This window comes from Erinaceus europaeus, chromosome 18 (genome assembly GCF_950295315.1).
Source record: "Erinaceus europaeus chromosome 18, mEriEur2.1, whole genome shotgun sequence".
Classification (NCBI taxonomy): domain Eukaryota; kingdom Metazoa; phylum Chordata; class Mammalia; order Eulipotyphla; family Erinaceidae; genus Erinaceus; species Erinaceus europaeus.
In genome coordinates this window covers 13,029,360-13,043,712 of record NC_080179.1, presented here as the reverse complement: position 1 = coordinate 13,043,712, position 14,353 = coordinate 13,029,360, and the positions used below count along the sequence as shown (strand labels likewise).

Sequence of the window (14,353 nt, the reverse complement as noted above, 5' to 3'; positions counted from 1 at the left end):
GTGTTGAAAAAGAGAAATACTAACATGCAGCATCTTTCATTAGAACAGAATTTGAAGCATCACTGGGGGGACCAATTCCTGCTCTGTTTTCTGCACTGACACGGAATTCATAGGTGTTTCCTTCTTGCAGTCCTGTTACTTTGCACCTGAGGTCAGAAACTGGTGTCTTCGTTGCTCTCACCCATCTCAAGCTTTTCTTTTCTCTCCTCTCTACATGATATCCTGTGATCTCACTGCCACCATCATCAGCTGGCCTTTTCCAACAGACAGTGGCAGTATTCTTAGTCACGTTTGATACCTCTGGTTTGCCAGGAGGGCCAGGGGGACCTGAAAAAGAAAAAAAAATTGTGAGAAGCCCACGATTCCCTCAAACACTTGTATATGTTTACATATCAATTACCTCATGTGCGTTACATACCAAATCTGTCTACCATTTTGACTGGTTCAGACTGTACAGGCTCTCCTTTGCCATACTGGTTTACAGCTGATACCCGGAAGAGATACTCATTTCCTTGGATAAGCTTGGTTGCCACATGCCTGCAAGATGGAATATCTTCAGCAACCACGGTCCACAAAAGTCGGCTGGTTTCTCTCTTTTCAAGAACATAGGACTTAATCGGTGAACCTCCATCTTCTAATGGAGGTGTCCAAGTGAGTGTTGCTTTTTCAGCAGACACGTTGCTGATTTCAATCGGACCTGGAGGACCAGGTACATCCAGGACTGTGACTTTCACATGCTCTTCCTTTGTGCCAAAGGGATTGACAGCAGTGATGGTATACTCTCCAGCATCTTTCCTAGTGGCATACTTAACAGTAAGCATGGAAGACGTTGGGGTTGAAGTTATCTGAACAATATCTGATGGTCTAAGGTCTTTTCCTGCCCTTGACCAACTTGACTTCGGAAGAGGTTTGCCAAGAATGCTAATGGCATTCAAAACAATTGTATCCCCAGCTTTAACTGTTAGCCCATCCTTTATTGTAGGGTCAAGGACAATGGTTGGTGCCTCTGCAAAGAACGAAAATATTTTAATCAGAAAAGGCAGGAGGCTTAATTTGCTATTTATCAATTTTATAGTAATAGTAAAATTCACCTACCATATTCATCCTTGCAAATAATGGTTCCCGTACTTTCTGATGGAGGACTGATAGCACCTGCTGTATTCTTTGCTCTGATTCTGAACTCATATTTTCCGCCCTCAATGAGGTCAGTTACTGTAAAGGCACAATCTGGGACATTAACATGGTTGGCTTTCATCCATGATTTTGAAGGTAGATCCCGCTTCTCCACTATGTATCCAGTCAGCTTATGACCACCATCATATTTGGGCTCAGTCCAAATGAGAGTCACTGAATTCCTTGTTACATTAATAACCTCAGGCTTGCCAGGAGGATCTAAAAATATAATAAATAAGCAAAACATTAAATAAATACTCATGCTTTCTTTATGCAGAAAATATGCCTGGGTTTCTCAGTGTATAATGACTTACCAATTGGATCAAGTGCCACAACTGGCTCTGATGGCAGACTTGGCTTGCCCACTCCTGCTAAGTTGATTGCCATGACTCGAAATTCATATTCAAGACCTTCAGTCAAGCCTGTCACTTTGAAGTCTTTCATCCTAATAGGAGTTTTGTTAGCTCTCTTCCACAACAGACTGTTTCTTTCCTTGAACTCGATATGATAACCTACGAAAGATCCATTGTGTGTCACTTAGATAGAATGTACAAATGTAACTTTATTTTTTTAATGTGTGTGTGTGTGTGTGTGTGTGTGTGAGAGAGAGAGAGAGAGAGAGAGAGAGAGACAGAGAGATAGAAGGAAAACAGAGGGGAGTCGGGTGGTAAAGCAGTGGGTTAAGCGCACATGGCGCAAAGCACAAGATCCTGGTTCAAGCCCCCGGCTCCCCACCTGCAGGGGAGTCGCTTCACAAGAGGTGAAGCACGTCTGCAGGTGTCTATCTTTCTCTCCCCCTCTTTGTCTTCCCCTCCTCTCTCCATTTCTCTCTGTCCTATCCAACAACAACATCAATAATAACTACAACAATGAAAAACAAGGGTAACAAAGGGGAATAAATAAATAAATAAATAGCATCTCAAATTTAGATAAATATATATATATATATATATATATTTTTTTTTTTTTAAAGAAGGAAAACAGAGAAACTCTTAGTCATATGCAGTTTTGGGAATCAAACCAAAGGCATGACACAGACCCCTAACCTAACTTTTGTTTTTCTTTATTAGGCCTTACAGTCATCAGTAAAAATATAGTAGTTTGTACATGTGTAACATTTATCAGTTTTCCACGTAACAATTCAACCCCCACTTGGTCCTCCTCTGTCATCATGTTCCATAATCTGAATCCTCCTCCCCACTCCAGAGTCCTTTACTTTGGTGCAATACACCAAACCCAGTCCAAGTCCTGCTTTGTGTTTTCCCTTCTGTTCTTATTTTTCAACTTCTGTCTATGAGTGAGACCATCCCATATCCATCTTTCTCTTTCTAACTTATCTCACTTAGCACGATTCCTTCAAGCTCCATCCAAGATGAAGTGAAGAAGGTGAATTCACCATTTTTAACAGTTGAGTAGTATTCCATCGTATATTTATACCACAACCACTCATCTGTTGTTAGACACCTGGGTTGCTTCTAGGTTTTCCTAGCTGAACTTTTAAGTCTGTACATTTTATCCAAATGATATATATATATATATATATATATATATATATATATGGAACAAATAATCATTATTTCAGTTTCTGTATTTTTATTACCTAGACATAGTGCTGTCCTTTTCTTTTGGATACATAGTTATAAAAATAACTATAAAAACATAAAAATACATATCCCTAAGAATGATACAAATAATTATATTAGGAGCTTTTCACTGAAATTAAACACTGGCTTAACTAATGCTTAATGTATTGAATGTATAATGTACAGATAGAAAAATACATTGCTGTAAGTGAGGATGATATTATAAATAAGGATCACACATTCAGCTTGCTTCATGAAGGAAGACATGGCAGAAACATTAATGAGAAAGCTATAGAATCAGAGTAGGTGAAATACCTGTGATTGGAGAGCCACCGGTTTTCTTGGGGTCGGTCCACGTTAGAGAAACTGAATCATGTCTGACAGCCACGATATTGGGTGGTGGAGGAGCATCAGGCACATCTAGAGAAAAAAAACCATGCACACACACAGACAATAGTATGAGCTTCCTCCAAACCATGTTTTGCTTTTTCTTTTTCTGATGTTCAAACACTTACCAAATGGATGTTTAGCGACAATTGGATCTGATTTCAGGCCTTCTCCAACCCCATATTTGTTCTCAGCACTGACTCTGAAGGTATACTCCACACCTTCGTGAAGTCTGGTTACTCTAAAGGTGGTTTTCTGGACAGCAGAGGCACATGTCACCCATTTGTTGTTTACGGAATCTCTCTTCTCAAGGATATAGTTGGTAATTTCAGAACCACCATCATCCTTTGGAGGACCCCACTTTAAGGTCATGGCTTCTGCTGTTACTTCATCAAATTTGATTGGTCCAGTGGGGATGCCAGGCTTGCCAACAACTTTTATAGTGATAGTTCCTTCTTTGGTGCCAGCAACATTCTTAAGTGTGATTGTGTATTTTCCAGCATCAGATTTTTGGCAGTCATATACCACAAGAGTTGTGTTAACTGCAGATGACTCAACAATGACCCTTGCGTCAGTGGCTAGAGGGTCTTCTCCTTTCTTCCAGGTTACTGATGGAACTGGCTTTCCTTTTATGGGGATCTTAAGACGGAAGTTGCTGTTCTCCTTAGCTAAATAGCACAAATCAGGCAGATCCTTCAAGTCAAGGTCAGGAGCCACTGTAATGTAGCAAAGAGAATTACTTTAAGACCAGATGGTTAACTTTCTCAGCTCACTATGGTTTTTAAAGGATTTAAAATAATTTTCAATACATTAATATTGGTTTACAAGGTTGTATGTTTTAGGGGAATTAAAAGATTTCTATACAAGTTAATTAAGCAGAGCTTGGTGAATCACTTCTAATGAATAGAAAGGGAACATGGAAATGGATGAGCAAGCGCTTACCAACATCATCCTTTGCCACAGTAGTGATTTCTGTTGGGGTTCCTTCTCCATTTTCATTCTCAGCACTCACTCTAAATGTGTACTCCTTCCCTTCAGTCAAATCTTTTGTGGAGTATTGTAAGTTTACTGATCTCATAACTCGTTGCCACTTATTTTCTTCCGTCAGGAAATCGACTACATATCCTGTGATTCGACTTCCACCATCGCTGCGTGGCTTTTTCCAGCCAATGTTACAAGATGACTTAGTCACAGACATCACTTTCAGGTCCACAACAGGTCCAGGGGTTTCTAAAGCGAGCAGGAAATGATGTGTTTAACTCTCAGCTACCTAATGTAAGATGCCACTCAAAATGATGGGTAGCAGTTTATTTGCTCACCAGAAGCTTTGACGGCATCACGAGTTTCACCGGGATCGCCAATGCCATACTCGTTTTCAGCAAATATCCTGAAGAAGTAGGACTTTCCTTCCTCTAGGTTAGAAACTCGGAAGCTTGTTTTTGAGCACTCAGTTGTCACTGTAGACCAGGACTTCCTCTCTGCATCACGTTTTTCTACCACATAGTTTATGATGGGGCTTCCACCATCAATAATGGGAGGATCCCAGGTAACATAGGCAGAATCTTTTGAGATTTCCTTCACAGTTACATTGACAGGTGGCCCAGGAGTATCTGAATCAATAGCAGATACATAAATATGTAAGCTATGCAGACGACATTTTTCTTTTTTTTTTTTAAATATTTTATTTATGAGAAAGATAGGAGGAGAGAGAAAGAACCAGACATCACTCTGGCACATGTGCTGCCGGGGATCGAACTTGGGACTTCATGCTTGAGAGACCAAAGCTTTATCACTGCGCCACCTCCTTGACCACGCAGACTACATTTTTCTAACATATGATTTTTTAATTCAAATTTACTTACCCAGCACTTTCACTACAATGGTATATTCCTTCTTGCCACAGCTGTTTTCCAGAGTCAAGATATATTTTCCTGCATCATACTTGTTGACATTTTCACAGCGCAAGAAAGTGTCAAAGTCAGTTGACTTTATATCCAGTCCAATCCTTTCTCTTAGGTTGACATTTGGTTTAGACCAAGTTATCTTTGGGGGTGGACGTCCTTTAACTGGTACATATAGTCTCATTGTAACTCCAGCACGTAATATGAGTGTTTTCCTCAGGTCAGCATCAAGCTCTCCCTCAGGTGGGACTGTGAATGAAGAAAGTTAAAGTAACAACTTAAAGGCTGAATATATTGCCAAGGTCTAACCTAACTGATCACAAAATGGGAGTACCATGGCACCAAAGGAATTTCCAGTGCTGTGGTGTCTCTCCCACAAGTGATGAAATTGTGCATGTGTGAGGCCTGGCTTCACAAACACTAAATAAATAAAGGTGGAAATCATTATAGCAAATAAATAAATAAACAGAGGAAATGGTGAAAAAGGAAATTAAGATGGAGAGACCAACTTATGGAGAATGGTAGATTAGAAGAGAATATAAAAGTAAGAATGGCAAGTAGCACATTACCTAGTTTTAAAAATATTTAACAGGTTCAAGCCCCTGCTCCACCGTAAGCCAGAGCTGAACAGTGCTCTGGTAAAAAAATATATATATATATTTTAAAAAATTAAAGTATTTTTATTTATTATTGGATAGAGACAGAGAGAAATTGAGAGGGGAGGGGAGATAGAGACGGTGAGAGACAGAGATAGCTGAAGAGCTGCTTTACTACTCGTGACGCTTTCCCCCTGCAGGTGTAGAACAGGGGCTTTAACCTGGGTCCTTGCACACTGTATTGCGAGCGTTTAACCAGGTGCACCACCACTTGGGCCCCATTTAAAAACCTTTACTATCATAATAAAATGACTATATTCTACTTTCTTTTGAAGACATGCAATTCTCATGAAAGTATGGAAAGCTTTTCTCTTTAAAATTTTTTTATTATCTTTATTTATTGGCTAAAGATAGCCAGATATTGAGAGGGAAGGGAATGATAGAGAGGGAGAGAGACAGAGAGATACCTGCAGTCCTGCTTCATCACTCATAAAGTTTTCCCCCTACAGGTGGGGACTGGGAACTCGAACCCAGGCCCTTGTGCATTGTAACACGTGCACTTAACCAGGTGTGCCACCACCCAGAACCTTTTTAAAAGCACAAATTACCTTGTATTCCACTTGGTCTGCCAATATATACAGGTACATATTTGGGCTCACATGTATATGTATATCTAATACCATAAAGTACTAACCCAACTATCCTAAAATACACTGCTGGAATTAGCAGCTCTAAAGCTTGCAAATAAATGAACCTATACAAACTCTCAGTTTCTCTTGGTAATACTTACTTAAGATGTCCTTGGGGCAGTGACTGTCTGGCACATCACTGGGGTCACTATAGCCAATCTTATTGACAGCATACACACGGAACTGATACTCAGTGTTTTCCATCAGGCCAGTAACTTCAAAGCGGGTCTTCTGTAGTTTCTGCGGTAAATTGCACCTCACCCAGTTATCAGAGTCAGCTCGTTTCACTTCAACAAGGTAACCGATGATAGGGCTGCCACCGTCATAGGCTGGCTTGCCCCAGGATAGACTCACGGAGCTGTGGGTTGTATCATATACTTTTGGAAAAGCTGGTGGACCAGGAGGATCTGAAGAAAAAAAAAATAACAAACGTACATTTTTATTCACACCATATTCCTGGTTGTTCAGTGTTGATCCCAGCACAAGATGTGAGACTCTTTCACTGAATACTCACACTGAGGGTCCTTGGCATAGACAGCTTTGGATGCATCACTGGGTTTGCCTGGTCCAGCTTTATTTATAGCTGTAACTCGGAACTCATATTCGGTTCCTTCTTGGAGGCCTGTTGCTTTGACAGTTCTTTCTATAACAGGTTTTCTGTTGACCTTAGTCCAGTTAGCTGCCTGGGTTTCCCGCTTTTCAAGCAGATAGCCAGTGATGGGGGATCCGCCATCATCCGCTGGTGGTTTCCAGCTTACCGTCATATGATCTTTGGTTATGTTGCTAATGACAGGAGGGTCACAGCGACCAGGCGGATCTGCAGAGATTTATTGGGACGTTAACTTGCCAATCTACAAGGTAATGATATGAACAAAGCAGAATGTGAAGGTACAGGAACAAGTCCCTACCGTATGGATTTTTGGCAATTGCTGGTTCAGTTAAGATTGGGTCTCCCACTCCATATTTATTTTCAGCACAGATTCTGAACTGATATTCATGGCCCTCAATAAGTTTTTCCACAGTGCAGCTGGTGATGGGCACAGTCGCAGATACCTGAGCCCAGTTGGGCCTGCTGGTTTCACGTTTGTCAACTATGTAGTTGGTGATTTCTGAGCCTCCGTCTTCAAGAGGAGGTTCCCAAGAAAGCATCGCACGATCTGAGTACATTTTGTTGATTTTAACAGATGCTGGAGGACCTGGTTTATCTGTAATGACAGGGAAAAAAAGAGTGAAGTCTTTCATGAACATGTGTAGAATGGGGAATGAATAAAGACTGGATTTCTGGAGACCTGGGCTAGTCTTTTATATTGCCAATAACTTCTAGTGTGACCCTGGCAGCCATCTAAATTTCCTAAAATTTTAATTTCCTCGCATGCAAAATTCAGTAGCTGGAATATGTAAGTAGTAATGCTCTTCTCAACTCTAAAATACTATCATATAGTATAAATAAGAAAGCCAAGATTCTAATAAAAAATCCATAACTCTAATACCCTTCAATTATTATTATCATCTTTGTCTTCTATGGGTGTGTATAGTTCTTTGATTAGAATTATATATCAGGATACATGTCTTTTTTTCAGGCACTATTTTGTAAATTCTGTTATATTAACTAAAGTAAAATAAGAGATTTTAATGAAATCTTTTCATTACCTAGCACTTTAAGCTTAATGGTGGCTGATTTAGAACCACTTAGATTTTCAGCAGTGATGGTATAGTCTCCTGAATCCTTTCGGTTCACACAAAATAGCTCTAAGGTGCACAGGTTTCGTTGTTTGGCCATCTTTATGCCTTCTGCTGGTTTTAATGGTGTGTCATCCTTCTTCCAGGAAACTGTTGGTGTTGGTTTCCCGAAAACAGTAGCATCCAGGCAAACGTTAGTTCCGGCTTTCACAGTAAGCAAAGATTTCATAGCCAAACTCAAGTCTATCCTGGGAGGAACTGGAAAGAAATAAAAGGATTTAATATAAACTAAAGCTATACTTCTTAAAAATAAAATTGGAAATTCATATGCACTGTCTCTTTCAAGAAGTTCTAATGTAGATAATTGGTAATGCTGGGAAAGTATAAACTTAAGAGCAAAAGGCCATCTGTAAGTTCCATACCCCTAAACTCTCATCATCTTTATGAATTTCTTTGCCTTCTTTCTCTTCATATGTATGACTGAAGTTACATAATCCCCATAGTTTTGTATCCTAATTTTAAGTTTAATATGTTATTAAGATTCTCTATTGCCATAACTTTCCCTTTCTTTTCCTCCCTCCTTCCCTCCCTTCCTTTCCTTTTTCCTCTCTTTTTATAAATTTTAATCTATTTATTTATTATTGAATAGAGACAGAGAAATTGAGAGAGGAGGGGGATTGAGAAAGGGAGACAGAAACTCCTGTAGCCATGATTGACCACTTATGAAGCTTTCTCCCTGCAGGTGGGGCCCAGGGGCTTGAAACTGGGTCCTTGTGCACTGTGATGTGTGTGCTCAACCAGGTGTGCCACTGAATGCCCCCTCTTTTCTTTCTATAGGAGGTAGACAGCCAAAGAAAGAGCACTGAGGCTTCCTTCAGTGCAGTGGGTGCTGGGCTTGAACCTGAGTCACATACATGATAAAGCATTACACTATCCAAGTAAGCTATTTTACCAACCCACCATAATTATTAGGGTCTATTTGCAAAGTACCCATTGTTTTACTCTGGTCTTTGCTCATGGATGTAGACTTGGGTTTTATCAGGAGAAATGAACATCATGAATGAAATTCATCTTTGTTCATAATCCTGAACAGAATCTTACCATTTTCTGCGAGAATGGTCACTGGGTCAGAAGGTTCAGAAGGCTGGCTAATGTTTACCACTGTCTTGGCAATTGCTCTAAACTGGTATTGAGCATTCTCTTCTAAGCCGGTGGCCGTGTATTCTTCCTGGGGAATCTGGTGAGGTGTAGTATTGCATCGTACCCACTTGTCACCGGGAAGTTTGCAAGCTTCAACATAGTAGCCAATAATTTTGCTGCCTCCATCATGCTTTGGACGAGCCCAGATGAGGGATACAGTACTCTTAGAAACATCAACAACTTCAGGTTTTCCAGGAGGATCTGAAACCAAAAGAGGTACTCTTAATATATATAGTTCAATGCAATACTAGAAGTTTTAAACTTCCATATTTCAAATTACTACAGCTACTAATAAGGAACAAGCCCAACAGAATAACAATTCTCTGCTCATTAATCATTTAATCAATATACATTATTGAGTGCTTACTCTGTTGTGTGCCCACAAAGAGATCAGATACAGTTTGTTTCTACAGCAGGAGTTATAGAGTATTTCTGAATGGAAGGAATACTCTTCAGAGACTCCATAATTTAAATATGCTTCCAACATATAACAAAACAAAACAAAACATAACAAAACAAAATAGGACTCACCAACTGGCATTCTTGCAGTTACATATTCTGTTGGCTTGCTAGGTGGGCTGGATCCAGCTTTGTTTAGGGCATAGATTCTGAATGAATATTCAAGACCTTCTACAAGGCCAGCACAAGGATATTCAGTTGACCGGACAATGGTATCATTAGCTTTCACCCAGAGTAAACTGTTTCTCTCTTTGCGTTCAATTAGGTAACCAGTGATGGGGCTCCCTCCATCACTGTCAGGTCTGTCCCAAGCCACAAATATGCAATCCTTATTCACTTTAGTGACTCGTGCGTTCTTTGGTTCACTAGGGACATCTGGAAATTGAAGACAAAGGGAATTTTAGTTTCTGCTGGAAGTAACAGATTAGAAAGAAAACATGAGGGTTTTTTTTTTTTTAAAAAAAAAAAAAACACATACCAAATGGGAATTTAGCCACCATCTTTGGAGAGGTGAGAGGCTCTGAAATGCCAAATCTATTTTCAGCACGGACCCGGAAGATGTACTCCTGACCGGGGACCAGCTTTCCAACTCTGCAGGATGTTTTTGTCACAGAAGCTAGAGCTGTGATCCAGTCACCTCGGCTTACGTCACACTTTTCTACAATGTAGTTGGTGATGTTACTGCCTCCATCCTCCAGAGGGATGTGCCATGACAGGGAGCAAGCATCAGCGTCTATGTCAGAAATGTCAAATGGAGGCTGAGGGGGCCCAGGAGCATCTGAATGAATCAGAGGGAAAGAAACATAAGAACAGGGATTTGATAAGAAAACAATGTTTCTGAAATAGTCACTTATGTAATACTGAACTTACCCATGACGATAACTTTGACTTTCTGAGTGTCTGTCCCTGAACTATTCTCTGCAGTGAGGCTATAGTAACCACTGTCTTTCCTAGTGACATCTTTTATGATCAGAATTGAGGAATTGTCTGCTTTGTGCACTGCAAGATGGCTTGATGTGACAACATCATCTTCTCCTTTTTTCCATTTACAGAGTGGATGAGGCTTCCCATACACATAGGCTTCAATCCGGAGTTTCTTCCCAGCTTTGATAGTGATCTGCTCAGGCATAAGGATTTTGGGGGGCACTGAAAGTAAAATGAAAAGACATTCAGTTTGCAGGAATATTGAATTTTCTTTAGTAGGAAACTAAATATCAGTATTTTTCAAATCATGGGTTGTAGCCCATCAGTGGGTATAAATTAATGTTTGTATTGCAATCAAAATATTTTTAAACAAATGAGACATTCTATTTTATTTTTAAGTTTTCATTATTTATTTATTGTCCCTTTTGTTGCCCTTGCTGTTTTTTACTGTTGTTGTAGTTATTATTGTTGTTATTGATGTTGTCATTGTTAGATAGGACAGAGAGAAATGGAGAGAGGAGGGGAAGACAGAGAGGGTAGAGAAAGATAGACACCTGCAGACCTACTTCACCACCTGTGAAGTGACTCCCCTGCAGGTGGGGAGCCAGGGGCTCGAACCGGGATCCTTATGCTGTCCTTGTGCTTCACGCCACGTGTGCTTAACCTGCCGCGCTACTGCACAACTCCTGAGACATTCTTTTTTTAAAAATATTTATTTATTACCTTTTGTTGCCCTTGTTGTTTTATTGTTGTAGTTATTATTGATGTTGTTGTTGTTGGACAGGATAGATAGAAATGGAGAGGGGGAGAGAAAGATAAACACCTGTAGACCTGCTTCACCACTTGTGAAGTGACTCCCCTGCAGGTGGGGAGTCAGGGGCTCAAACCAGAATCCTTATGCCGGTCCTTGTGCTATGCGCCACATGCGCTTAACCCTCTACTGCCCGACTCCCAAGACATTCTTTTCTATACAACATTTTCCCAGTGAAAATATTTTAAAAATTGAATGAGACTGAACAGAAATGTCAGAATACTCAAACATGACAAGAACTGATGCTATCTTAAGAAAGCAGGGGAGTCGCTTTACAGGCAGTGAAGCAGGTCTGCAGGTGTCTCTGTCTCTCAATTTCTATCTCTATCCAATAACAACAACAACAAAAGAAATGCTTTCAGCGAGATGCACATATTAAATGTATGTATGTATATATGTATAAACTAGATCATAATGTAATGTTGATGCACTATGAGTTGTTGGCCCAGATGTCTGAAAGCGATTGTTCGTTACGACTTTTCAGGTATGTCTGGAATTTGATTCCTCAAGGATAAATATTTACACGTCTAAAGAAAATTCTAACGGACTTTATCACACGGTAAATAAAAATGATTTGATGATTACTCACGTAGCTGTTCTTTGGCCTCATATACTCCTTCAGTTTCTTTTGGCAAACTGACTCCAACAGCATTTCTGGCCACAACTCTAAATTTATATTTCTTCCCTTCCTTTAATCCAGTGACAACAAGGTTGAGATCTTTTACCACTGAGTACTCTGTCCAGCGGTCTGCAGGCTGCTCTTCTTCTCTGTAGCTTATGATATAGCCGTCGATTTTAGCACCTCCGTCACGCAGGGGAGGCAGCCAGGCTAGTGAAGCACTATTCTTGGTCATCTCAGTAACTTCTAGCTTCCTTGGAGGGTCAGGTTCACCTAGAAAGGAAATACAATTTAGAGAACTGTCCAGGTAACCCCACCAAATCTGTTTGTAATTTGCATAAATGTTTGTTTGCTTTCAGTGTATGGATGGGTCAATATATACACAGAAGCAACATATGTGGCCTGTACAGTTCAGTGTGCTGAAAACAAAATGTTTACGATGAGGTAAATCAAAAACGTCTTTAGTGAATAAGATAGCTATTGTATTGCTTGGACTTCTACAAATTAAATCTCTTTCAGTGGTAGGTTAAAATACATTTGTATGGGGGCCAGGCAGTAGCACACTGGGTTAGGTGCACATGGTGTGAAGTGCAAGGACTGGTGCAAGGATCCCAGTTCAAGCCCCCCAGAGCCCCAATTGTGGGAGGGATCACTTCACAGGTGGTGAAGTCGGTCTGTAGGTGTCTCTCTTTCTCTCTCCCTCTCTCAATTTCTCTCTGTCCTAGTCAACAACAATGGGGAAAAGATGGCTGCCAGGAGCAGTGGATTTGTAGACACCAAGCCCCGGTGATCAACCTGGAAGGAAAGGAAGAAAGAAAGAAAGAAAGAAAGAAAGAAAGAAAGAAAGAAAGAAAGAGAGAAAGAAAGGGAAAGAAAGGGAAAGAAAGAGAAAGATTTAGAGAAAAAAAAGGAAGGAAGGAAGGCAGGAAGGAAGGGAGAAAATACATTTGTATTAGACTAGTGAAATAGCTCACTTGGGTCTTGTGCTGCTTTGGCATGTATACAGTTCAGATTTGAGCCTGGCCCCCACTGCATTGAAGGAAGCTTCAGTGCTGTGGTCTCTCTCACTTCTCTGTCTCTTGTCTGTCTCTATCTAAAAATAAAATGCTCTGAATCTTGACCTAGCTTAGTAGGGGACTCCAGCTAAAAGGTGGAGGCAGAAGAATTACTTACTTAGAGGATCCGATGCAAGCACTGGTTTGGGGATGTCTGTTGGGACACCAGGACCATATTCATTGACAGCAGTTACTCTGAAGAAATACTCATTTCCAGGAACAAGATTGGTTACTTGGAAGCTTGTTTTCTTAACTTCTGAGGTAACTGTTGACCATGTTTTTCTCTCTGCATCCCGTTTCTCCACAATGTAATGTGTGACTTGGCTCCCACCATCATTTTCAGGAGGAGCCCAGGAAACATGGCAAGATGTTTTAGTGACATCTGAAACTTTTAAGTCAGACACAGGTCCTGGAGTATCTGTGAAGAACCACACACACACACAGTTAGATACACATGTCTTCTCACACTAGAACACTACACAACTTTTGGCTTGCGATGATGCAGGAGACTGAACCTGGATCCTTAGATCCTCAGGCATCAATTTCTTTTTTTAAAAAAAAATTATTTATTTATTTATTTTCCCCTTTTGTTACCCTTGTTTAACATTGTTGTGGTTATTGATGCCATTGTTGTTGGATAGGACAGAGAGAAATGGAGAGAGGAGGGCAAGACAGAGGGGGAGAGAAAGACAGACACCTACAGATCTGCTTCACTGCCTGTGAAGCGACTCCCCTGCAGGTGGCTTGAACCGGGATCCTTATGCCGGTCCTTGCGCTTTGTGCCACCTGTGTTTAAGCCACCGTGCCACCACCCAACTCCCAGACATTAATTTCTTTTGCATAACCATTACATTCTCTCTCCCATCGTAGCATTATTCTTAACACATTAACTATCAGGGGGAGGAAGAGACATTTTAGTAACTCACCTAACACTCTGACATTCACAAATACAGCCTTTTCTCCTGCTGTGTTCACAACCGTCAAGGAATATTTTCCCGAATCATCACGGGTAGAATCAGGGATAACGAGGAAGGCCATGGTGTCAACCAGATCAACTTGACCTTTTCTGACCACATTATCAATACCCACTTTTCGCCACGTGACTTTAGGGGCTGGTCGCCCTCTTACTATCGCAAATAGTCGAATAGGGCATCCTGCTCTCACAGTCACCAATTTTCTCATACTGGCATCCAAATCAATCTCCGGAGATTCTGCAAATGATAAAAACCAAACCAACCAAACAAACAAAAAACATTAGTTAGCTTTTCAGAATGTG

The 14,353-nt window shown here is 40.5% G+C and overlaps 1 protein-coding gene across 1 annotated transcript in view; it reads right to left on the bottom strand.

Moving 5' to 3' along the window:
• The window catches only part of TTN (titin), a 332,848-nt gene that overhangs the window by 56,679 nt on the left and 261,816 nt on the right, over positions 1–14,353 (bottom strand). The window contains exons 258-277 of the mRNA XM_060177642.1: positions 14,004–14,288; positions 13,196–13,495; positions 11,993–12,295; positions 10,539–10,814; positions 10,147–10,446; positions 9,741–10,043; positions 9,111–9,410; positions 7,980–8,267; positions 7,238–7,534; positions 6,844–7,146; positions 6,431–6,736; positions 5,006–5,293; positions 4,463–4,753; positions 4,086–4,373; positions 3,272–3,859; positions 3,072–3,176; positions 1,488–1,685; positions 1,096–1,392; positions 419–1,006; positions 25–327 (exon numbers count right to left, since the gene is read on the bottom strand). Of these exons, the coding sequence (XP_060033625.1) occupies positions 25–327; positions 419–1,006; positions 1,096–1,392; positions 1,488–1,685; positions 3,072–3,176; positions 3,272–3,859; positions 4,086–4,373; positions 4,463–4,753; positions 5,006–5,293; positions 6,431–6,736; positions 6,844–7,146; positions 7,238–7,534; positions 7,980–8,267; positions 9,111–9,410; positions 9,741–10,043; positions 10,147–10,446; positions 10,539–10,814; positions 11,993–12,295; positions 13,196–13,495; positions 14,004–14,288 (6,207 nt within the window). The remainder of the gene's footprint in view (positions 1–24; positions 328–418; positions 1,007–1,095; positions 1,393–1,487; positions 1,686–3,071; positions 3,177–3,271; positions 3,860–4,085; positions 4,374–4,462; positions 4,754–5,005; positions 5,294–6,430; positions 6,737–6,843; positions 7,147–7,237; positions 7,535–7,979; positions 8,268–9,110; positions 9,411–9,740; positions 10,044–10,146; positions 10,447–10,538; positions 10,815–11,992; positions 12,296–13,195; positions 13,496–14,003; positions 14,289–14,353) is intronic.